Below are 26,438 nucleotides of genomic sequence, written 5' to 3'. Positions count from 1 at the left end.
AAACAGATGGAGCACGTGAAAATGCGAGTCTGATAATGTTCCAAGGTGACACCATCTGAAGCATCAGATGATACACTTTTCCTGCAGACATAGACACTTTGATCAGGTAACGGACAATGTCAATTGACGACTACAGAGGTCTGGTGTTTATACCACACATGTGTCACAAGATCGAGGGGACACGTCAACGTGCAACTACCAAACACACAAAGCCCTACTGTTATTGACCTTTGGAAGCAAGCATTAAGTGCCATGCCACTAGAGTTTGCTCTACATAATCTGAGGGATAAGACCTTGCTGCCAAGTGACATGTCCAGCACAGTTTTGAGTTTTGCTCATCTACTTGATCTGTTTTATATTGGATTACTGATCACTGCTATCTCCTTACTGGGAATGCCTAAAGCTGACAAACATTGAAAATGGTTGATCCAAGCCTTGTGATAAAATCAAAGTGTAATAAAACTGGATTCAACTAAAACATTACAAAGTTAGTTTATGATGTACCAGAATTTCCCAGCACTTGCTTAATATTGAACGATAGCTGGGTGCCAGTCATCCACAACTTGTGTGGCATACATAGCCTCAGGCTAAAATTAAATAATACCTGACATTGATATTTATCCAATTAAAGCTATTATTTAAACTACATTGGACTCCAGTGCATATGAAAAACTTTACATCAAATATAGTTGGGACTGTGGCTTGGCCAAGGGACACATTGAGAAGTTTAGTACTAGGCTTTTCCAAAGTTTGTGGAGCGATATTTCGGATAGACTTTAGCCGGTGACTGGGAAATGTTTGGTACATTCATAGTTGATGGTGATATTGCATGTCTATCCCTATGCATTGGATCTATCATTAAAGAAAACAAGCATTGGCATAGCTAATCGGTCTTGCCTTTCGGACATTATAAGTGTTTAGGCATTCAACAGTTGATGTTGCACCAAGCATATTGTGCTGCATAATTAAATACTTATAAGGTCCCAAAGGACAGACCTATTGGCTATGCCAATGGTTGTTTAGTATTTGTTTGACATTTCACAAGTTACAGCTTATTACGGTATTTATTAAATAAACCAATGGATACACGTTTACTTAAGGTTTAATATAAGCTATTGATATTAATATACATTCACAAAGTGGGATATGTTTCTCATCATAGAATGTCCCAAATACGCTTAAAAGTGGAATTACAAGCCATTTGTCTCTGAGCCATGTAGTTTCTGTCATCAGCAGTTCTCATGATTTCCACAAGAGCAGTTCAAACATGAATTGCAAAATTTCCTAGTTTGCAAATGTTTTCCACATAATTATGGCTTTGCTATATTAGCCATATAATACATCATTGCTGCATAATCTGAGGATTTAAACAAAAAAATTATTTGTTTCTCCAAAGGATTAAAAGTTACAAAAAAATATGACTTGTGTTACTACTGCAAAGTGGTGTGCAAAACGTAAGCAGTATGGTTTTAAAAAGACCAAATCCCTGAACATGGAGGCGCAGTAAACATTTATTTTTATAAACCAGAATAAGGAAAACAGCTAATAAGGATCACATTAAATGTGTTCCACTCCACGCATCAACCAGGTGCCCTTGCTCTACCAGGGTGTTGGCTGCTGATCGTGGTGGCTAAAACGTAAAAACCTGCCCAAAACTGGATGAATGAAAAAACAATGTGAGCAAACCACTTGTGAGGACTGTTGTTTTGAGAAATTAAAGTCTGCACCGCCATTATTCTTGTTTTGTCAGCTCGATGAAAAACTGCAACACACAGAACACTTATATGAACAGATCTGTTCAACAATTCAAATACCATTATTTTTAAACGCCTTAATAACATTTAGGCTCAGAATCTAAAAATTGAGCTTGATTCGAAAGCCTGTCAATGTCACCGGTTCCTTCCAGCCTTCAGTTATAGTCTCTTTTAAATAAATCTGGCTGCAGTTACCAATGCCCATTAAGCACCATAACTGACTTGTCCAATTGCAGGACGCCCTCTGTCTGCTAGCTAGCTACAAGCTTGCTTAAAGGCCTATAATTCCTGCAATAATTTAGTGCATATCTGGTGTGTGACTTCAAAATAATGTGTGAAATAAAGATTTCCAAATTAACTGAGTAAAAACAATTAAACACTCTGAGGCCCGTCTGCAAGAGGCGAACACCCAAGGCATCCAGGCAGCGAGGACCGGGCAGGACTGTAGGACAGAGTAAAGGAGCACCCGGACAGAGAGCTGCATGTCTGGGATCGAAGGAACTACTGCCCCGGAATAAGTCAAGGGACATCAGGAAAGCTAGGGCAGCAGCCGGCAAGAGCGCAGAGCAGGAGCTGCAGCCCTGGACAGAGTGACAGAGCATCCGGGCAGGACTGTAGGACAGAGTGAAGGAGCACCCAGACAGAGCTGCCGGACTGGGATCGATGGAACTACTGCCCGCGAACCTTTGAGAGCAATATTTAAATTTTGACATTTCAAGAACAAGCTCAAAAACTGAAAAGGTATCAAGAAAACAAAAGAGATATGTTTCCACCTACCAGTCTGCGAATATCTCGTTCAGACTCCCTCTTTATTTTATTAACTTCATCCTGATGAGACTGGTAGGCAGAGCGTAGGTCAGCAGCCTTCATCTTGCTGGCCGCGCGGCCGCCAAAGTGAAAGTGATTGCGATTGCATGGCGACTGCACGCGTGCACGCAAGCTTGAGGCCATCAAAAGCCTGTGGTGGCACTTTCAAAAGCCGCTTACTAAATGTCTCACAGGGCAGCGCATGCGCTGGCTCAGCGAGACTAAAAAAGGTGTCTTTCTGGAGCGCTGGCAGTAGCTAATAAAATGATCTCACAGAAATTACCGACAGCACAGTGAGTTGAAGACTGGATTACAAAAATTAAATTAACTTGTTAAAAGACAGTTAAGCTCCTCAATATTAATAGATCGTTCATCAAGAAATTTGGTGTGTGTATATAATGGATTATATCAAGAATAATGTTGTTAGAAATGGGGTTTCTGGCTATTCACCCAAGCAAGGCAAAACCCACCACTCTAGTCAGAGTAAGCTAGATATACACAAAAGATAACCTGTGCTCACCCTCTGTAGCTTGGCACAGAGCAGGCAGGCTTATCTACAGAGGTAATTTGTAAAGCAATTGTGCAACACACACACTAACACAATGAATGCACCACAAAAACAGACTCCACACAGGGTTATAAAAATAGATTGCCATATTATGACCAAAGCAAGAGCAAAACAACAAGGCTCACATAAGTACTTTGCAAGTTATGCAGGTTTTTGGAGACAATATCACATTGATTGCAGTATGTAACAATAGGGCACAGAAGCACCTGCGCTCCTATTAGCTTCTTCACTGTAATTCTGAGAAATCCCCACAGGGATCGAACAGGAGGACTTCGCCATTTTGCTGCAAGCGCCTTGAGACCTCAAGGTGAAAAGTTGCGCTATATAAAAACATGTGTCATGACATGACATGACAATGTTTGAGTAAACCTTAATAAAATAGTATATGCATAGAATGCATCAAATAACAAGTATTGGAAAAGCCAATGGGTCTGAACACTAAACGTTTGCGCTATTTGCTTTAACATTGCTTTTTAAAAAATGTTTTATTGATATTCGCCTCAGAATGTATGCATCATGCATGGAGGGCGGGCAAATTTCCTATTAATGAAAACAAATTCCAATTTCTTCATAAATGCACCCATGCACATACGACTGTTGAGATTCAAGCACACTCCTGTGTGTTGTGAGACATGACATCCATTTTTTTTATTGTTAATCTACCGTTCTAACATGGTGGTAACCATTTTAGAACAGTAAATGAAAAATAGTGATAAATTGTGCAAAAGTACAAAACAATGGACGAGTGGTCCATAGCACTTTGCAGCTGCCGTGTCCTTGCAAAAAATTATAAAATATATATGTATATATATTTAACACGGGTAGTATGATGGGGAGCATAAACTTATCCAACTAGAATTTTTGGAGACTGAAATGCCCCAGGGTAAGACTAAGAGGGAAGAAACTCATTGAAACAAGAGAAGACACGTGACAGACAACAAAGTCACACATTCCCAAACAGCCTGACCCTAAACGCACTCAACATACCCCATAATCCACAAGGTGTTCTCTCAATTGGTTAACGAGAATTGCCACAATAATACAAGAAAAGGAAAAAAATACAATTATTTCCAAATACGGATGCCATGGTGCTCCACGTTCAATGTTGGGTGGTGAAATGATGAGGGGCCTGATAATGAGCCTGAGGGAGAGGGTGTGGAGTTGGGGCCAGAGCTGGCAACTTTGGAACTGGGGAACGAGGTTCGAGTCTCAGCATTGGATCAACATCCTGTGATTCTTGGCAAATCACTTAATCTCCCCGGGCCTGACAAAAAAAAAAAATGAAAGTGACCATGTGTTATGTAACTGGTGCTCATGTGAAGCGCTCCCACCAATACCTTTGGGTCGAGTTCGAGCTGCATACACTCCAAAATAAAAATACGACCGGAGCAGTGTTCACTTTCGGGCAATGTCTGTATGGAAATCATTGCAAAAATTGCACCATAGGTTTAGACGGATGGCGGTCTGGCAAACATGAGAGTTCTTTGCATTGCATTCTGAATTAGAAAACGTGTTTTAGAAAATACATTTAGTGACAGTACTATGACTGCTTTCAATCATCAAATGAGGGATGCAGTAATCCGATTATTTAGAAAGAGCTTTCTCTTTAAAACGAAATCTGGAACTCGTCCAATCGCAGCATCTGTCCCTATTTAAACCCAACTCCTGCTAACAGTTAATCCTATACTTGGGGTGAGGGAGGTTTTCAGTGCACCCTAGAAAATAATGAGGGCTCATCAACCCCACAGACAAGCGTAAGAAAAATGGATGTGTCAAATAATATTGCAAACTTCTGTGTCTAACAGCCCCCACTTTCTGCAAGATCTCAGTGAGTAAAATGTTCACATTCTACAGTCCACGTGAAATGTAGAACCAGAAAATGCATTCACGTGTAGATTTCACAGGATATGATGAAGCAGAAAAAAAACAATGTTAAAATAATGTTATACAAACGGCCTTTGAACCAATCTCAAACCTTTCTACTTTCGAGAAAATTGAAACTCACAAATTGTTTTACAAGAAAGGAAGGCTGTTGTCGATTTCAGAAAATATCTTGTTGCACGTCCATAAACAAAACGTGGCCATTATAAAAGTTTCAAATGGCAAATTTAATAATAGTACTTACGTTTTAAAGTGTATTAGCACGTATATGCTACCGTACCTTGCAAGTTGGACCTAGGCACTTCTGAAGCTCAATCCTGTCAGTTTCCTCTTCCATGTCACCATTGAAATCAAAGTACACTACATCCCCAACCAGCAGTGCTTCATGTGAGACTGGAAGAATGCCACATTTCATTGCAGACACCTGGAGAAAAAAAACACAATTAACATTCAATGTTAGCAACTATGTTTTACCAATAATATATTCGTGTTAAAAAATAAACATTATGGGCCTGATTCACAAAGGTCCTTCACACTTACAGAGGAGGACCCGCAATCGTGAGGGAGTCTCGGCACTCGGGGAGGAATCTCCGCAGTGAGAATTCTCATTGCAGAGATGCTACCCCGAGTGCGAGGACTCCCCACGACTGCGGGACCTCCATCACGAGTGCGGAGGCCTTTTGTGAATCAGGCCCTTAGTCAACTCCCCAACTACCACTAGAGCCACCATCAGCCAAAAACAGCATTCAGGTATACAACATGGGGAAACAGTGTGGGTTCGGTTTTGAAGAATGGACATTTGTAGGTATTCTTTGTAAGTATTTTGATGAATTGTTTGTAACAAGAAATGCCCTGATTACATGTCAATAAGGTTCATTACTACGAGTCCGAGCCTTTTGCGTCACATTCTTGGGTGAAGGTGGGATTGGCTACAGAGGTGCTTGTTTTTTTCAGCTAGTATGGTAGAAAGAGTCCTTCTTTATGGCTCCTAGGAAGAGACTGGAACCTAGGCTAGGGACTGAGTTTAAGTAGTAGAGTTAAAGTTTTGTTAGAAACAGAATATTCCAATACAGGGCCGGACTAGGGAACTATGCAAAAATGCTCAAACCAGTCCCACTCCCTTCATCTCCTCCCACAATCTCTCAAATCCATCCAGTCACTCTCAGTTTCTCTCCTCTCTCTCTTCTTTTTTATCGTCAGTCTCTCTACTCCTTCCCTCCTTTCTCTTGCTATTGCCTGCGCCTGATACAAGTGACCTCAGGGACTTGGGGAAATTGTCGCTCTTCTAGCGGCTCGCCTGGTAGAGGTTTCATCACTGGATTAGTAACCGCCTCAGTCAGATTCCTATATCTCCCAGGTTGTTCTTCTGATCTGTGTGTGTGCTTTGCATATCATCCAGGTATGGGGGAGTGACTCACTGAGAGAGTCACAGCATGGGCACGTCTTACTGTGCTTGAAACTGTGTTGCTAACCTCTTTCCATGGGTACAATGCTGCTGCTTGTCAGAAATATCAACCTTGTTTAATGTGATGCTGTTTCTATCATGATGTGCAGGGTTCACAGTTTCATATTTAAATATATTTATTGGGCAGATGATGTTTTTGTGTGATTGATAATGATGCCTTGTGTGAGTTGATCATCTTTCTGTTTTTTAAGCGTCAGTTTTGTAGGGTCCTGGTTTTTAATTTGCCACCGCGATTGCTATGAAGAGGTTTTCAAATTTCACAGAGGCTTAAGGTGTCAAGCTTCTTTTATAGTAGTATGGTCACATAGACAATTCTCGTATTAGGTTTGTCTGTCTCCTTCCATGGTCTGTGATAGGTAGCTGGTCTGACTATACTATCCTATCTCCTAATTTCATGGTAGGCATTTGCCATGATGATCTTCACCTTAAGGAAAACAAAGTCAAGGTCTGCCTTTATTGGAGCTGTTGTTGCAGATTAGCATATGCCCGCTGTTATTTTCCAAACACGTTATGGAACCCAACAGAGGGATGATATATCTACGCTGAGATCCTAGATCTCAGCTCCATAAAAGATGAAGTCCTCCATTTTTAACTGGGTGATTTGACTAGGAGTTTAATAGATTGGATCACCTTGTTCCTTTGCAAAGCAAAGCATGCTTTGGAAGTGATAAATATGAATTACAGTGCTTAATTATTACACTGTTAAGTTCAGGAAATAAAGAATTTATCTTCATGTTGCTAAACATTCTGAACTGCAACCGGTTTTCAAATGACTGCCTCTAACCTGCCCAAAATATGTATTTCCAAGACATTACAAGCTTGGTGTGGTTATTTTAATAATGTGCATGTCATTTATTCTACAAACCTGGAAGTGGAGGAATTTCGACTTCATTCCTCTATATGATCGTAGAACCTAGAACTACTCATGTATTAGTGATATCCTTAAAACGTACAGAAGAGGAAATGTATCCCTTATATCGCTAAAGGGAATTGAATGTTTTCTTGTATGCCAAATGGATGGCCTCCATAAAACAAAATATACCACTTTCCAAGGCTTTCTGGCTACAACACAGAACAAATATCCATAGGTATATATGTTCAAACTTAGTTCCTTCAGGAGGAGCAAAGCTCACAAAGGAGAGATGGTCAATAAGAATGCTGACAAGTACACATCAATTGGGACAACACCATATGGAAAATGTGGCAAAATTAGAATGTGTGGTGCAGTCATGAACAACAGAAGCAATTATGCTTAGCGTAATTCTAGGGGCATCAGTCCTTGATGTTAGAAGGAACTCTTTAAATGCATTGTTATCTACTATAGACTCAGATTTGGTATCAAATATACTGTAAAGCACTATGAATCACAAACAAGATCATCTTCTCACACATGCAAAACACACACACATTACTACCAACACCACTATGCAATTCAATACGGAGTAAGGCCTCTAAAGTCATTTAAGGTTGGCACCCAGATGCATGTACAGTATATACTGGAATCCAGGTCTCCATGTCATATCTTCCTCCTATTGGCAAGACTACCACACCAATCCATCTGGAACCCTCACTGGTAATATCAAGTTTTTTTCAGCAATGTCAGGCTAAATATACAGGGATAAGGACAGTGTGCACCCGTTACGGTGGGTCAGAGAGGGGTGGGCCCCAGGCATTGGCAGTGCAATAAATCTGGTAATAGAAGCTATGGAACTAAAGACTCACCTTAGCTAAGCTTGTTGTATTGGGCATGATATTGCCTTTAGCATAGTAGTCACCAGGCATTAGGAGGTGTGCCGAGTCCTATCAATTTACCTCTGTCATATCAGTATTTTGGTACGGTATCATAAGTAAAACCTTTGGAGGTCTGCTATCATCCCATGGAGATATAACTTAGCATGATACAGACATATGAATGAAACTTTGAAAAATTAACTTCATCCTTTCTCGAGGGTTAGTTACCCCTTTACAGGCATTCAATGCAGTAGCCTACTGCCAGGATGCCAGATAACTCATTGATGAGGGAGTGAAGCGTAGTCCTGCAGATCATACACATGGTCATATTTAGCCAGCTCTACAACCCGAACACATTCTGACTTGAAAGTAAAGTTACAATAAGGGTAATTTGAAGGGGATGGATATAGGATTAGAATCAACAACAATGCCATCCATATTACAAAGAAGAGGGTAGTAGGCTATGAGCAAAATTAGGCTAAATGGTTCCTGCCAGAAATAGGGTCTTCTGGTTGACTGGGGAGCAAACCCTGATCAAGCAGCAACCACATTCCTAGTCAGGGTAAGGCGCAAGCAAACCCCACACTAACTGTTGGACTTTGGCCCTTAGGGCAGGTTCACCCCGAGACTTTTTGCTTGAAATGGTGACCTGGAGATGGTGATTTTTGGATTCTGCGCACTTTCACTGTGTCCCAGTGGAAAGTGCGGGCGCACTCTGAGTGCATGTGCTGAGCTAGGCCTGCCCGCCCATAGGAATGCATGGGGAATGTATGTGTCCCTGGTAGTTCCTGATGCGTGGGGTGTACAGGCTTGAGTCTGGTATGTGTGAACTCGTGAGAGTGAATGCTGCGAGATGGTGTATGCAGCATGTATGTGTCTAGTAGCGAAGCGCCATTTCTAGACATGGCTGTACGTGTGCTGTGAGGGTGCTGGCGTGTGATTGGCTGGAGCTGGCTGGCATGCCAGGCTCCAGGAATCTGGATGAGTCTGCCCGGTGGTGAGTGGGAGATCTGCATGAGTAATGTGTGGGAGGAGTGTACCTGTGTCCTGGATGGGCTGGGTTTTCCCCACACAATGCTGGCTCCGCCCCCCTGTGGTGTGTCTAATGACCCAAGCCCTGCCAGTGAATAGAGAGGGTGGTTGAGGTAAACAGAGTACTCAAGAACCAGCTGCGACTGGTTCCGCCCCCACTCTGCACCCTTGAACAAAGGAATGCACTGTATAAAAATGGGGCTGTGTCCCCACTGAAGTTGTTCTGGTGTTGGATCCTGCCAGAGGGGGCTGTTGCTGCTGCTGGGGCCAGGAGGACCGCCACTTGGGGTGTCTCCCTGCCTGGAGACCCAGTGTGCTGGCTCTGGCCCAGCCTTGCCCCCCTGCCTGCCTACAGCCCCTGCTGGAGCTTGTGCTGTGCCTACAGCCCTGAGAGCGCTGCTCTCTGCCCTTCAGCGCTGGGGAGCGCTGGAATCCCTTGCTTAGCGCTTGAGAGCGCTTTATTTGGCCCGGTGGCGCTTGGGAGCGCCTTTGCTTAGAGGCTAGCGCTGCTAGCGCTTTGAGAGCCAGCCGGTGCCCACCCGGCATCAGCCCGAAATTGCGGTGCCTAGCGAGTGCCTACCTCACTTTATATTTGCTTTGGCGGCGCGGGTGCCACCCCGCTCCTTGCCGCTTTGTTGTGCCCGTGATTTATTGGATTCACGAGGGAGCCCACTCCTCGGATCCTGGGAAGCCGCCTGCCTGCCTAAAAAGCGAGCCGCCGCGCTGCCCGCGGCGACCCGGAAGCACTGGGCCGGCTGACCAATCGCAGCGCGGCCCGAGACAGGCAACCCGGAAGTCCCGCCCCCCCCCGCAGCAGAGAAGCTGCCGGCCGGGTTCCCGAGGGTCCCCGAGTGGAGAGGAGAGCCCCGGGACGAGAGAAGAGGAGCCCCGCCGCCCAGGAAGAGTCCTGGACCTTCGAGGCCCCGGAGGAGAAGTGTGGAGAGAGCCCCCGAGGAGCGGGAGCTCTCGTGCAGGAGCCGCCGCCCGGGAGTGAGGAGCCCAGCAGCCGGTGAGTGAAAGCCGGCCAGGGAGAGAGGCGCGAGGTCGCGCACCCTCTCCCCCCCCCTGCCTCTACTCGAGCGGCCCCACTTGACAGCGGGCCGCTCCACCAGGGCGTACCTTGCGTCACGAGTCCCCCAGAGGGGGGGACTCACCCCAGAAGCGCCCCACTTGCTCGAGGGTCCCCCGTGAGGGGCCCCCACAGCCCAGCGAGGCTGCACCTGTGTTGTTGGAGCCCAGAGAGGGGTCCAAGGTGGCATTTGTTTGTTGGCGCCACGAGGCTCCAGGCGCTAATTGTGAAGGAGCCCAGAGAGGCTCCTGGGGGCCATTTGTTCTTTGAGCCAGAGAGGCTCTGAGGGTGCCATTCCCCCGTGAGGGTCCCCAACAGCCCAGTGAGGCTGCACCTTTTTGGTTTTGAGCCCTGCGAGGCTCGAGGTGGCAGATTGCTTTGTGAGCCCAGAGAGGCTCATTGCCCATTTGTTCTGAGAGTCCAGTGAGGCTCCGCAGTGCCACAGTGGTGGTTCTTGAGCCCAGAGAGGCTCCAACTTTGCCCTAACTTTCCCTGAACCAGTTGCCCAGCACTTTGTGGGCAACTGCTACGTTTAGGCCCCTGACATTGGGACACAGGGACTGTCACAGGTGGTGACTGATCTAAGTTTTGCGCAATTGTACTTTCTATGCACCTCTGAATGTATTGTTTATGCGTCATGTGCCTTTACACCTCTGAATGAATGTCATGCATTGCATCATGTGTATGTTCTTACACCCCTACAGGTATTGTGATACATAGGTGGTTGTTGTCTCCCTAGTGCAGGTGGTGCTAGTGAGGTCCTGTTACCAGTAGTTACTGGTTGTGTGCTATTTTGTGCTAAAGTAAATTTATATTCTATGTACTAAGTGCTATTTCTGAAAGTGCTACTTCTGATTCCTGACAGTGGTCCAGGTGGCCCTGTCTTGTAAATATCCCCTTGTAAATTCTGCCCGTGCCTCTGGCACATTGTAAAGTGTGTGTTTTATCTAATGTGTTTTGGTGTAATACAAAGGCTATTTTTATATAACCTTGTGTGGAGTTTCCTTTGTGGTGGGCCTTTGGTTGTTGTTGCTGGGGTGCATGCGCAAATACTTAGCCTATATCGCCTCCAAGTTTAGCCTTGCTGCTCGCGCCACGTTACCTAGAGGGTGAGTAGGGGTTATCTTGGCGTGTAACTCCCTTGCCCTAACTTGGGAGTGGTGGTCTCTGACTGACTTTGGCGAAAGCCCTGGCCAGCCGGGGATCCCATTTCCAACATTGGCGGCAAGCGGTGGGATAAGGATTTGTGTTTGCGTTGTACCTTAGTAGCGGCTGGCTGCACCACAAAACTCTGCATTTAGATGACCACATTTTTGGGGATTGTATTGTTTTGGAAGTTTCATTATTTTCTTCTCCTGAAGAGTGTCATTTGATTGTGTTCAGTACATTTGTCCCCCGCCCTGCTTCCAGAGTTTGGTACCTGTGTCGCTTTTGGTCAGGTTGAGAAGTCAGGGGTGGTAGAAACTGCCTTACCGATCCGAGGGGAGGGTGTGTGTGGATGAATGGTGTGTTTTCCTGGACGCATGAGTATGAGTTCTCTTTGATAAGGAGATTGTTGAAGTTTTGGAATTGTGTACTCTTACTTCAGATTGTTCAGTCCCCTGTGTTGCACGTGTCTGTAAGCATCTTGCCAAGATGAAGTCTGCTTTTAATGTCTGGGGTCTGTTTTTGCATGAACTGAGAGAGTTTTGCGAGGAGAGAGACATTGCAGTGAATGAGTCAGACACCCAGTCCCAACTTAGGGGTAACCTAATCCAATGGCAGAAGGAGGACTGGGAGCGTGAGCACAGTGAGGAGAGGGCCCTGGTCTCACACCATGAGGGTGGTGGGTCAGAGGGGAGCCCTGAAGAGTCTGAGGAGGAGGAAGAAGATGACAGCACAGGGACGCCAGCAGAGAGTGAGGACCCCATAGATAGGGAGTCCCTTGCTGGGTCCAGTTTAGGAGGCAGCGCCTCATCCCTTTCCCTGTCCCCAGAGGAGCTGGAAGATAGGAGGAGAGAAAGGGAGCACCAGCTGGCTTTAGAGAGGCTCAGGTTGGAGCATGCCCAGGCTATGGCACAGCTGGGCATTAGAAAGCAACAGCTGGAGGTTAAGAAGCAACAGCTAGAGACCGAGAGGGTCTTAGCGCAGGAAAGGATAGAGGAGGCTGAGAGGGCCTCCACCAGAGGCGAAGTAGCTCTGGAGGGTAGACTATCCCCTGCGTGCAGTGTTGAGTTTCTGGATCCCCCAGGGAGGGTTGGGTCCAGTGGTGGCAGCTATTTAAATCTCAGTCTAGAAAGTCCCAGTTCCCAGAGTATGGTTCCTGTTTCCCCAGAGGAGGAGTTAAGGGTGAAGTTCAGGGACAGTAGGAAACTGTCTCACCAGTCTTGGGTAGATTTTGAGGATGAATGTTGTAATACACTGTGGGCTTGGGTAGAGGTTCACACTGACTCTGATTTTGAAGTCTTGTTTGATCTTATTGTCAAAGAGCAGGTGCTCAGTGGTTGTTCGCCAGAGTTGCGCCAACACCTGTTGCCATTTGGATTTACTGATCCAGAGTTACTGGCAAGGGAAGCAGACCGCTGGGAAAGGGCCAGAGGTTCTCTAGAGTCATTAGGGAGTGAGTCCAAAAGAAGTGGTTCAGGTATCTTCCAGCCCAGCGTGGTGGAAGAGGCTCAGTGTAGCCCAGCTAGGTCCCAGGATAGCGAGGAGGGTGTAGGGGCTCACTGCCTGGCTCAGTGGAGCAGGAGTGAGGGGGAGACCAAGGTTCCCCAGACGCCCGAAGCCCTGCCTCAGGACTTGGATGGTTTCTGTAGGGAACACCAGGTTGGGGACCTAGGCTGTCCTGTTAGTCCACTTGAGGAGGATCTCCTAGTGAGTAGAGGACCTGGAGTGTCTGTAACCAGAGCTCCTGTGGTTCTAGAGTCTGGCAGTACCGCTCCGGTAGGGAGGGTACAGGAGTCCAGAGTGAGGAGTGATTGGGGGAGTTCCCCAGTGGAAGGACCAGTGGGTCAGGGACTACCCAGTTGGGCTAGGTTCCCGTGTAGTGACCATGGTAACAACACTTCTGGTCTGGGGGATCGTCACGCACTGTCAGGTGGACAGAGGGCGGGAGATCTGCGCCAGACAGACAGTCACACAACAGATGTGACATTTGTTAGCCTCAGGGGGATGGAGTGTAAGTCCCCAGAAGTCCTGGAGTGCCAGGCAATTGTTCCACCGAAGGTTTTAGACCAGAGGTTGGAAGGCCAGGTTCAGGGTCAGCCTGACCTGAAGGGTAGGACGACTGTAACCAGTGTCCTGACCGGTTATTCTTCCAGAGGAACTTCTCCAGGTGGGAGAGGGCAGTCCTCTGGAAGGGGGTGCAGAGGGTGGGAGAGCCCACCTCTGACCCCGGTGCAACCTGAGTGGATAAGCCCTGGGTTGGAATGGCGTTCTAGGGGTACCCCTCGCAGAGGGAGGAGGAACCCTAGGAGAAGAGGTAGGGGGAGGAGAGCCTTCCCTGAGACTCCTGGTCCGCCTGAGGTTGTAGGCCCTAGGCTGGAGTACCAGTGGCAGTCTAGTCCTGTCTTGCAGACAGGAAGAGTGGAGAATGGCTCCTATTTGCCAGGGGTTACTACCCCCCGCTCTGCGAATTGGCATGGACCAGTGGCACCTGGGTGGCCCAGGGCCTGGTCCTGGCCGCGGACAACTTGGGAGTACCAGTGGGGTAGCCCAGTTGGTCCAGACAGTGTGTTTAGAGGGAATCCCATGGGTTCACCGTGGCGTAGAACAGGAGGGTGTCCCTGCAGTTGCGGGCCTGCGTCCGTGTTCTATCGCCCCAAGCAGGGAAGTCCATCACGGTGGTGATTGGTCTCCCCTGCGTTTTGGCTGGAAGGGGGTTATGTTGGACTTTGGCCCTTAGGGCAGGTTCACCCCGAGACTTTTTGCTTGAAATGGTGACCTGGAGATGGTGATTTTTGGATTCTGCGCACTTTCACTGTGTCCCAGTGGAAAGTGCGGGCGCACTCTGAGTGCATGTGCTGAGCTAGGCCTGCCCGCCCATAGGAATGCATGGGGAATGTATGTGTCCCTGGTAGTTCCTGATGCGTGGGGTGTACAGGCTTGAGTCTGGTATGTGTGAACTCGTGAGAGTGAATGCTGCGAGATGGTGTATGCAGCATGTATGTGTCTAGTAGCGAAGCGCCATTTCTAGACATGGCTGTACGTGTGCTGTGAGGGTGCTGGCGTGTGATTGGCTGGAGCTGGCTGGCATGCCAGGCTCCAGGAAGTCTGGATGGGTCTGCCCGGTGGTGAGTGGGAGATCTGCATGAGTAATGTGTGGGAGGAGTGTACCTGTGTCCTGGATGGGCTGGGTTTTCCCCACACAATGCTGGCTCCGCCCCCCTGTGGTGTGTCTAATGACCCAAGCCCTGCCAGTGAATAGAGAGGGTGGTTGAGGTAAACAGAGTACTCAAGAACCAGCTGCGACTGGTTCCGCCCCCACTCTGCACCCTTGAACAAAGGAATGCACTGTATAAAAATGGGGCTGTGTCCCCACTGAAGTTGTTCTGCTGTTGGATCCTGCCAGAGGGGGCTGTTGCTGCTGCTGGGGCCAGGAGGACCGCCACTTGGGGTGTCTCCCTGCCTGGAGACCCAGTGTGCTGGCTCTGGCCCAGCCTTGCCCCCCTGCCTGCCTACAGCCCCTGCTGGAGCTTGTGCTGTGCCTACAGCCCTGAGAGCGCTGCTCTCTGCCCTTCAGCGCTGGGGAGCGCTGGAATCCCTTGCTTAGCGCTTGAGAGCGCTTTATTTGGCCCGGTGGCGCTTGGGAACGCCTTTGCTTAGAGGCTAGCGCTGCTAGCGCTTTGAGAGCCAGCCGGTGCCCACCCGGCATCAGCCCGAAATTGCGGTGCCTAGCGAGTGCCTACCTCGCTTTATATTTGCTTTGGCGGCGCGGGTGCCACCCCGCTCCTTGCCGCTTTGTTGTGCCCGTGATTTATTGGATTCACGAGGGAGCCCACTCCTCGGATCCTGGGAAGCCGCCTGCCTGCCTAAAAAGCGAGCCGCCGCGCTGCCCGCGGCGACCCGGAAGCACTGGGCTGGCTGACCAATCGCAGCGCGGCCCGAGACAGGCAACCCGGAAGTCCCGCCCCCCCGCAGCAGAGAAGCTGCCGGCCGGGTTCCCGAGGCTCCCCGAGTGGAGAGGAGAGCCCCGGGACGAGAGAAGAGGAGCCCCGCCGCCCAGGAAGAGTCCTGGACCTTCGAGGCCCCGGAGGAGAAGTGTGGAGAGAGCCCCCGAGGAGCGGGAGCTCTCGTGCAGGAGCCGCCGCCCGGGAGTGAGGAGCCCAGCAGCCGGTGAGTGAAAGCCGGCCAGGGAGAGAGGCGCGAGGTCGCGCACCCTCTCCCCCCCCCCTGCCTCTACTCGAGCGGCCCCACTTGACAGCGGGCCGCTCCACCAGGGCGTACCTTGCGTCACGAGTCCCCCAGAGGGGGGGACTCACCCCAGAAGCGCCCCACTTGCTCGAGGGTCCCCCGTGAGGGGCCCCCACAGCCCAGCGAGGCTGCACCTGTGTTGTTGGAGCCCAGAGAGGGGTCCAAGGTGGCATTTGTTTGTTGGCGCCACGAGGCTCCAGGCGCTAATTGTGAAGGAGCCCAGAGAGGCTCCTGGGGGCCATTTGTTCTTTGAGCCAGAGAGGCTCTGAGGGTGCCATTCCCCCGTGAGGGTCCTCAACAGCCCAGTGAGGCTGCACCTTTTTGGTTTTGAGCCCTGCGAGGCTCGAGGTGGCAGATTGCTTTGTGAGCCCAGAGAGGCTCATTGCCCATTTGTTCTGAGAGTCCAGTGAGGCTCCGCAGTGCCACAGTGGTGGTTCTTGAGCCCAGAGAGGCTCCAACTTTGCCCTAACTTTCCCTGAACCAGTTGCCCAGCACTTTGTGGGCAACTGCTACGTTTAGGCCCCTGACATTGGGACACAGGGACTGTCACAGGTGGTGACTGATCTAAGCTTTGCGCAATTGTACTTTCTATGCACCTCTGAATGTATTGTTTATGCGTCATGTGCCTTTACACCTCTGAATGAATGTCATGCATTGCATCATGTGTATGTTCTTACACCCCTACAGGTATTGTGATACATAGGTGGTTGTTGTCTCCCTAGTGCAGGTGGTGCTAGTGAGGTCCTGTTACCAGTAGTTACTGGTTGTGTGCTATTTTGTGCTAAAGTAAATTTATATTCTATGTACTAAGTGCTATTTCTGAAAGTGCTACTTCTGATTCCTGACAGTGGTCCAGGTGGCCCTGTCTTGTAAATATCCCCTTGTAAATTCTGCCCGTGCCTCTGGCACATTGTAAAGTGTGTGTTTTATCTAATGTGTTTTGGTGTAATACAAAGGCTATTTTTATATAACCTTGTGTGGAGTTTCCTTTGTGGTGGGCCTTTGGTTGTTGTTGCTGGGGTGCATGCGCAAATACTTAGCCTACATCGCCTCCAAGTTTAGCCTTGCTGCTCGCGCCATGTTACCTAGAGGGTGAGTAGGGGTTATCTTGGCGTGTAACTCCCTTGCCCTGACTTGGGAGTGGTGGTCTCTGACTGACTTTGGCGAAAGCCCTGGCCAGCCGGGGATCCCATTTCCAACACTAACCTATGGTCAACCCTTGGGTAGCTTGGCACAGAGCACTCAGGCTTAATTTAGACACAATGTGCAAATTATTTGTGCAGCACCTCAAACAGTAAAACAGTGAAAACACCACACAGAAAGATCCCACACCAGGTTAGGAAAATAGAGCTCAATTTAATAAATAAAACAAGACCAAAATGACAATATTCCAATCGGTAGAATCAGAGTTATTAATTTGTAAGTAATAAACTGCAATATAGCACATAAAAGCATAACATTCCAACCGCAGATATCTGGTCACGTTGGACCGGATCAAAGTCAAAACTTTAGGACGCCTGTGATGGAGCTTAGGTCAGACACCGAATTTAAGTTTCAGATTTCAAGTTTAATTTTATTAAGTGTGCAGTTCATTAAAACCATTTCACTAAGTGCATACATAAAACCATTAATTATAAACTTACAAGGAGGCACTTTGGTTAATGACAATGAATAAAACATGGTGCAAAATGTTGCAAGTTTAAAATGCCTAGTGCAACAGGTTTGCCAATAAGATAAAATACAACTGCATTCCAGGACTGCCTGTTTACGTTAACATGACGGTGCAGCACGAACTACATGTGAAAAGCTTGTTCAGGGGGCTTGAGTAGCCGCAAGGGTTATAGAGTCAAGTAAACGGTTGATTTTCTGGTCAAGTCTAATCAGGTACTTTGTGAGCCTGCAGTTTGCTGTTTGTCTGTCAAGTTAAATGAGCTAGTACTGCGGGCCCGCAGCGATGTATCCCTCATTGGTTCCATGCTGGTCTTTCCATAGTTTTTCGATCTTTTATGTTTGCTTCACATGTATAGATCTTCTGGACCATAGTCTCAGGAACGTATCCACAAAATCGTTAGAGCTCCATAGTGCTGGCTCGCTTTCATGGTGGTAGAGGTGGAAATGATGGTGCCAGCCCAAACGATACCTCAGGAACAATGTTTTGGTCAGGGCTTTAATGGCAATGCCCAAGTATGTTTTGTTGAGGTGTTTGCTTGGTACAGGACACCATTGTGAGACAATCCTGCCAACTTAGTGCAAATGCCTATTTATCTGTCAACAGCGAACAAGTAGCTGGAAAGGATCTCCCATTGTTCTGTTAATCCTAGTGTTGCCAAGGAGCTGGTGAGGTAATCTCTGGCCAGGGCGTGACCTCTACTGCTGATTTCTACCCAGAGATGATGGTTCAGGGTCCACTGCTGGCTTCCATTAGCTGATAGCAGAGTTTGATGAAGGTTCCCTGCCTTGCTATAGATTGCTTGACTAGGCTGAATTCGAGATGCAGCTTGGCTGGAAACGAGTATACTAGCAGGGAAAAAACGGACTCAAAGAGTTTGGTGATGGCATTGTCGAGGTGACTGGCATCTGTGCTCCTTAAGGCTTTCCTTCGATTGGCAATAGTTGGAACAAATTTGGCCTGAATTATTTTTAGAAGAGGTAGGAATATGGAGGATGCTGTGACTGCTTTGATGCACCTGAAATCTGCAGTAAGAGCAATTGATATCCGGCGCATGAGTTCCAGATGTTGATTGAAGGAGCCCTGTCTGTCTATAAGCATACCCAGGTACCTGTATTTTTGTACCACCTCTGCTTTATCCTTGCCCATGTGCCACTGGTGAGGGCTCCAAGGTGATTCTCCCTGAATCATTATTTTAGACTTCTTTAAATTGATATCCACTGCGTTTGCATTGGAGTATAAGGCTGTAGCCTTCAGAAGCCTGTGGAGGCCTATTTTGGTCCAGCTAAGTAACACTAAATCATCGGCATATATCAGACACAGAAGCAGAGTGTTGCCTAGCTTCGGTGCATGTGAATTAACCTGCACTAGGCTGATGGGCAGGTCAACTACGAAGAGGTTAAAAAGAGTAAGGGTTAACATACACCTTTGCAGTAGCCCTTGATGGGTTGACATCTTTCTCTGTAAGCGGATGCCATCTCCTAGTTTAATTAAAAGTAAGGCTCTCAGCAGTGGGTTGGGTATATTCTAATGGGCCAACTTGTTTCACAGCTTTCCTTTCGATCAAAAGTAATTTATAAAAGAGAGGTAGAGGGGCTGCTTAGTTGCCATGCTTTGGTCAAACAGTAAGGATGTGGCCAATAGATTTGTTGTTGTACAACTTCTTTAGCGAGCCTAGTTTGATTGAACACTATCATTCTCTTTTCAGTTGCCCATGACACTAGTTCTTTGAGGAGAAAGCCAGCAAAGTATTTAGATTCAACGCCCAAGAGTTCTATAAGCCGATAGTTTGCAGGGACAGAATCAATCCCCCCTTTGTAGATTGGGGTGAAGATAGAGCCTTTCTATGAGGTGGGGTGGTGATTGAAGTAATTAGGCTCTCGTATACTAACTCCAGGTGCCTTGCCCAAAACATTTTCCTTCTTTGAAGATAGCTGTTGGAATCACATTTGGGCCAGGTGCTCCTTCTCTTTGGCATTTTAGGATATGCTGCTCGATTGAGGCTGTCCGGATGGACAGAGGGCTTGAAGCCAGGAGTACAGTTGAAGTGATAGCAAGGTCGGGAGATGGTTTCACTTGATGTTCTGTGAACTTCTCCAGGCATGGTGCAGAGTCTGAATGCCTGAAGTGTTTTGAAAGGTATTGATACCAGTTTTCTTCTGAAATGTTGACTGTGTCTCCTGATTGAGACATGCCACTTAGGTTGTCACCATCTTCCAAAATGTTTTGTGCCTATTGGTGTTGAGAGTGTACAAAAGTTTGGCAGATAAGTTGTCGATTGCATCTCTTTTTAGATTCCACAAGTGCTTTCTATACGCAAGCTTGGACTTTGCCAGTTTTATTTTCAGTGTGCCGTTGCTAGAGATTTTGTGATAAGGCTCTGTTTTAGCTCTTTTATTTTTCTATTGACTACCGGTCGGGCGACGCTGTACACATTTCTGGAGCTTCCTCCTGTGACTGCCTGCTTGTGGGCAAAATCTGTTAAAAATTGCTCCTGATGTGAGCTTTGCTAGTGTTGTCCAGGAAGGCTGTCAGTGAACTTTTAGACCATTTAAGTTTCTTGTAGTTTACCGTATGGATACTGCCTTGCAACTGTTGGTTTGTGGCTATCCAAGGAAAAGGGCAAGACATAGCTCTTGCGGTAAGTGGTCATGTTTGTCCCTTGGCTTTATTGAGGAACTGAAAACCAAGTTTATGAGTGGATGATTGTGGTAAGTGAATGACAGTGGGTGGTCACTGTGGAAACAGCCGTTTATTGCTCATAGGTTATGGGATTCTAGTTCTCTGATAAGCACTCTGCCCTTTATGGTCATGCTTAATGAGGGGATTTTGAGCTCTCAGTAGCTCCTTGTCTTGCGTTGACCCCAGTAAGTTCATGTTAAAGCTCCCTGAAAGAATTATTTCAGAAGGGTGTGATCAATCTTGCAGGTCTGAAATTTCATTCATTAGATGATCTTTAGGCAACTTTTTAAATAACATTTTTGAGGGTATGTAGATATTCATGAGCGCTAAGTTGAGTCTCTGTGAGTCCTGTTTTAGAGTATTAGGACTATCTGCATACTGCTCTATATCGTCAGTTTCATGGTGTGCTTACCTTTTAGAACTGCTATGCCGCTTCTTTGGCAGCCATAGTTGGCTTCTTTTGTGGCAGGGACTGTGTAATTATTGTAGCCTGGGATTGCACCTTTTCAGCCCATGTTCTTGTAGGAATTATTTCAATGTCTTACTGTCAGCTAGTTCGTCTAACAAACCGTTGACATTCAATGAGCAGATTTGAAGCTTGGCTGCCTAATCGGGCAATGCTGCTGTTGTAGGACATATCATGCTTGGCTTTTCAGTCCGTTTAGGGCTCCTGGAATCCAGCTCCAATCGTAGTCTTGCAACAGCCCACTGGTGACACTCACGGGCTGTGAAGGAGTGTGAGAGCTAGGAGGTGTTGGAGGTTTTCTCCGTGCACTCCTCAAAATCCACTGCACGTCGACAACTACTACCTTCACAGCAGCTCTATGCCAGTGAATTGATAGATGAAGCTAAAACGGCATGGCTTGCTACTCGCAGCAGGATATACCAGTGGGGGGACAAATCTAGTGCACCACTACATCGCCTCTGCCAGAGGAAGCTTTCCCCCATGTCTATCCCAAGTATCCGTGGTCCTGCTGGGGAGATTCTCACTGACCCCTCACAAATCGCAGCAAGCTTTGCCGGGTACTTTAAAGATCTATATGCAACCAGGGGTACTATCTCGCTGTACCTGATTCATACATTTCTAGACGATATGCCTCCACGTGCCCTGGCAGACTCAGTGACAGAGGAATTGGATGCCCCTATAACTGCTGAGGAACTTCAGAGGGCATTATCCAAGATGCGCCTGGGTAAAGCGCCAGGCCCAAATGGCTTCCCCCGTGAATTTTATAAAAAATATTAATCCTTCTTGAAGGCCCCCTATCTGGCTGCACTCACTACTGCTTTTGATGGGGGAAGTCTCCTGGAAGACTGGCACCATTCGGAAATAGTGGTTTTCCTAAAGCCTGGTCGGCCCCCTGAGCATTATGCTTCATACCGCCCAATATCACTCCTCAATGTGGAAGCAAAGCTCCTGGCCAAATCTATGGCTAATGGTATAGTACAGCATATTCCGGCCCTAGTCTGCCCGGACCAAGTGGGTTTCATGCTGGGAATGCCACGCGCCATAACATTCACCGTGTACACAACGCCACTGTGTCGGTTGATCGCCTGGGCAAGCGGGCAGCACTTTTGTTGGCAGATATCGACAGGGCTTTTGACTCCCTTACATGGACTTATTTGTTCGCACTTCTGAGACTGTTAAATTTCGGCTCCCGCCTTCTCAAATACATCCAGCTTCTCTATACTCAAATTACTGCCTCTATCCGCGTTGCAGACTCCACATCACAATCGCTCCCCATAGGGCGAGGTACTCGTTAGGGTTGCCCCTTCTCTCCATTTCTCTTCGCACTGTCCATGGAGCCCCTGGTGGCTTGGGTGCGGATTGACGCAAGTCCATGGCTTTGATAGGTCTAGAGAAGTTTCAAACCGCATAACAGTCTCTGCAGACAATGTCTTTTTTTTCTGACACAACCTGATCGATCTAGACCCAGACTTCTCAGGATCATGCAGATCTTTGGTGAGACATCCGGGCTCTATATAAACTCCCGGAAATCCTACCTGTGGCCTTTGCTGGGCCGGCTGCATGTTGTTGAATGGGCAAGCGAGGTGACGATCACACACGATAGATTTAAATATCTTGGGGTCTTCCTCCCAACCTGAGTCTTGGGGAAGAAATCTGGCTCCGCTGTGGGCGCTGATTAAGGAGCAGCCCCGCTCCTGGTTACATCTACCAGTCTCCCTGTTTGGCAGATCCACTACCTTCAAGATGCTCTGTCTGCCCGTCTATTGTACCAGCTTCAAAATCAACCATATCTGATACCGCCAGTCCGGTTTAGGCAATTGAACGGTCCTCTTCCACACTTTCTCTTGGGTGGAGCTTCGGCTCGGGTGGCACTGAGAACTTGTTTCCAGTCCACGTACTGTGGCGGAATAGCAACGCCAGATATCCAAGCATATTATGCAGCCTCACACCTCCTTATCCTTAACGAATGGTGGTATGGAGACAAGGGTGATCCCGTCTGTGCAGTCGAACGCTTGCTGATGGGCACTATGTCATTGCACATGATCCTGTATGCGGGCCTGACCCTGAGAATGCTGCCTCCAGCAACTGCCACGATATTCAGGGTTTGGAAACGATCCCTACAACAAATGGGATGGTGGGGCAGACTAACAAAAGAAACACCCCTATAGCACAATGGTCTTCTGCCACCCCGTGACAGGGCTGGTTGGTTTCGCTGGCTGGGAGGCCATAGGCATATCCACGGTGGGCGATGTTCTCCATGGTTGGACACTAAAGTCCTTCGAGGAACTACAACATGAATATGCAATGCCTATTTCGCAATTCTATAAATACCCCCAGTTCCGCCACACCTTTTCCTCATACCTCCCACACCAGGGTAGTGTGCTAAACTTTAATCCCAATGTAGCCAAAGTATTTATGGGAGAGCTTGGAGAGCATAAAATCACCAAGATATATCGTACATTGGCAACAAATAGCCCCACTACATTTGGTAAAACGCGTGAGGCCTGGCAGGAGGATCTTGGCCCCCTGGACAACGAGGACTTGGCTGAGGCACTGGAGTCTCCACATGGGGCTGCTATTTTGGCACGGTTGCGGTATATTTAATTTAAATACCTTCACAGGGTTTATTGTACACGCTACAAACTTTGGTGCACTGGGCTAATTGAATCCTTGCTCTGCTTGCGCTGCCAGGCGGCAGACAGAACCCTTGTCCATACAGTCTGGCAGTGACAAACACACAGGTCTTGGGCTGGGACATCCCGCACTCACCACGCCTAGCGTTGCTCCATGTCACAGATGACATCAGGGGCAACATTTATAAATGACTCTTATTGCTCCTGAGTCTCACATTGGCGAAGCGGGACATTGCAAAAGCATGGAAAGATGTCCCCACGCCCCTAGTTGGGGTGTGAAAAAGGGGCCTCGATTTCTGCATGAGGCTAGAGCAACTGATATTTAATGGTAGGGGATGCCCTCAGAAGCACCCTAAAAACTCAAAGAGGTGTCTCCATAGACTAGCACCTGATGGGAGGGAAGTATTGTGGGATGTACATGGTGGCAAACCCTTAGTTATCCGATTAGGATGGCCCAATGGGGCATGTACTTAATTATAAATCAGACGCCGGACACTACAGTATTATGATGGAGATTTTCGCTTTATTGCTTTTGTTTCCCAACTGTTTTCTTATTATCAAAAAGTCAACATCTTATTATCAAGTATGTATACTGTATTGTTGGGGAACCTGGCTTCACCTAGCCCCCTATGGCTGTTGTCAATAAAAACTTGCTGTGAAAAAAAAATGCACTCCTCAAAATCGAGCTAGTACCCATATGTGAAATGGTGGGTGCCTGGTTCGTCTTGTGCTTTACTAGGACGTGGGGGTATGCTGGTTCAACATTAGATGACACCCATATCCCCCAGTTTTTGACGGTCACAGCGACCCCAGTACCTGGTTGCAGCAGCAGAGGATGACCAGGTCACCTTGGTGGTTTCATTTATTTGTCCTGATGTAGGAGCCAGGAATTCAACTGAGACAATATCAGCCGTGGTTAGGTTCCCGGTTTCTGGAAGTATCATGCAAGCTTTACATTTTTCCTGTATTTATTTCATGTTTGTATTCATTTAGTGATGTTGTCGTTTGTTGTAACATGTTGCAAATAATTCTTATTTTGACGTATGTTCAATTTGTTTTTGACTGTGAATTGTGTTATTTATATGTGATGGTTTCTGTGTCAATTTCAGAAATATGTGTTTCTTTTTCAGTCTTTTGAAAAAATTGTTTAAGATCAGTTTAAAAACTGCTTAATAAACATTCTATTCGGACAGATAAAAGAATAATCTGCCCGTTACTCCATAAATAGTAGGAGTGTAGGCTAGTACGGAGCCAGGTGTTCGTGTTGTATTTAGAATTTTGAATAGCCCCATCTGGCACCGGTCCTTTGGGCTTAACCCTATCATTGTTAGTAACTTTCTAAAAGTGGCATTTCCAGAATTGCAATTTAAAATCCAACTTCACCATGTTAGGATTGTAAATTGTGATTCCAGAGACGCTAAACATGTAAATGTAAAATGTAAATGTAGAATTTATAAAGAGCATTATACCAAGGCATCAAAGCGCTAAAATGAACTGCTTAACTCTTCCAATTTGGAGATTACACTTATAAAATGTAATAAGGCCATCCCTATGGAAGAGATAGGTCCTGCAGTAGTGAAAACAAAGAGTTAAGAATTTTTCCCTTATATGGATTAAGAAGGAAGATTGGGCCTAGCAAAAGGTTTACTTCGCCAGATCGAAATTCCAGTTTAAACTGCACACACTGGCTCAGCAATGGTAGGCCCAATACATGTTTAAAGGGCTACTTAAGTGGGTGACCCAATCAGTGCTGCAGGCCCACTAGTATCTTTAATTTACAAGCACTGGGTACATTTAATGCACTTTACTAGGGACTCATAAGTAAATTAAATATGCCATTTGGGTACAAGCCAATGTTACCATGTTTTAAGGAGAGAGCAGAAGCACTTTAGCACTTGTTAAGTGCACAGAGTCCTAAGGCTAACAAAAACAAAGTCAGTAAAAACAGGAGGCCTGAAGGCAAAGTCACTGCAGATCGCCCTACTTTATTAACCTTTCCATATTTTCCATTTGCACTCTGCCTAGAGAGTGACTGACCATGGAAAAACGTTGTCCACATTCTCTAATTCATTATCAAAATCAAAACCCTAGGTGGAACACTGAAGGGCCACGCTGAGCAGTTAACAGGGAGACCTAGAACCCAGTTGTGTCTGATATTAAGGTAAAGAGTGGCAGGCTGGAGTAAGCTGTTCCCACCACTAACAGCGTTTAGGCTTGCTAGGGGAAAGCCTCAAGGGATAACTGGTATCACTGTTGGGAGACTTTTAGAGGGCTCACTCAGTTCCAGTATAAATCATTTGCTGAGGGAGTGAATGGGAAATAGGTTACAGTCTAAATACATGGGAAGTGAGACGGATAGAACCCAAAAGGTCCCAAAAGGGGGCCTTGCAGAGGGTCAGGATGCTGTCTGAAAGCCCAGAGAAAGTATGAAAGCCTATGAGGAAGATGTCAGAACAGGCTGGTGATGGGAGGGGTGTGGTTAGACTGACTTCATGCAGCCCACTGGCTCCCATAGAGTGGAACTTCCTCACAGTGTGACTAATAGATTCTTCCAGCAGCTGAGTGAGTGTTACACAAGTTGGTGAGTGAGGATCGGTCCTTGTGTGTGACACTTGCTCCTAGTCAATGAATAAAAATTACTTTCTGGTCAATATTAGGTTTATTATATTTCAAATTTTAAAGCACCCTTTTTGACTATTTGGATATGGTATCATACACTAGCCAGTCTTCGCCAGTCTTGGCCAAAACCGAATGAGGATTCCGGCTCCCAGATGAGGAGTATGGCTGAGAAACGTCATGAACCAGGAAGGGCCAAGAGAAATAAAAAAGGAGGTGGAGAAGAGGTTTTATCCTCGAGGGCTCAGAAAGTCAAACAATAGGAAAGACCCACAAATTTATCGACCTGCATCATCTTTAAGTGGTACAGTGTTTGAGGACCTGAACAAGACTGAGGCCTCCTCCATTTCAATGGTAGCCAAACCTTACAAACCAAATATATTGGTGGTGGCTCTTGAGGGAAAAAATTATAAGTATAGGGAAAAAGATAATAGAGTTGAACTGCAGAGGCCTCTCACAGAACCACAGTCGATGCCGTTAATACGAATGACTTTTTCTGTTGTCTCTGGACTAATGTAATGGAAGGTATCTTGTTCTATGAATGCTTCTGTTCCACAAATTTGCGAAGTGAAAATTTCGAAATGAACTCCATCTACTACATTTCAGTCTGTAATTTTGTTACAAGGGTATTGTCTTCCAGACATTGCAAAGGGCAACAAGGCATTCTGGATGAT

The 26,438-nt window shown here is 46.9% G+C and overlaps 1 protein-coding gene across 2 annotated transcripts in view; it reads right to left on the bottom strand.

Moving 5' to 3' along the window:
* Positions 1-26,438, bottom strand: part of ADD2 (adducin 2) — a 422,666-nt gene that overhangs the window by 155,855 nt on the left and 240,373 nt on the right. For both annotated transcript variants that reach the window (XM_078666540.1, XM_078666541.1), the window contains exon 7: positions 5,291-5,434. In XM_078666540.1, coding sequence (XP_078522666.1) covers positions 5,291-5,434 — 144 coding nt within the window. The remainder of the gene's footprint in view (positions 1-5,290; positions 5,435-26,438) is intronic.

The sequence above is a fragment of the Lissotriton helveticus genome, chromosome 11 (assembly GCF_964261635.1).
Source record: "Lissotriton helveticus chromosome 11, aLisHel1.1, whole genome shotgun sequence".
NCBI lineage: Eukaryota > Metazoa > Chordata > Amphibia > Caudata > Salamandridae > Lissotriton > Lissotriton helveticus.
This window is presented reverse-complemented; position numbering and strand designations above follow the sequence as displayed.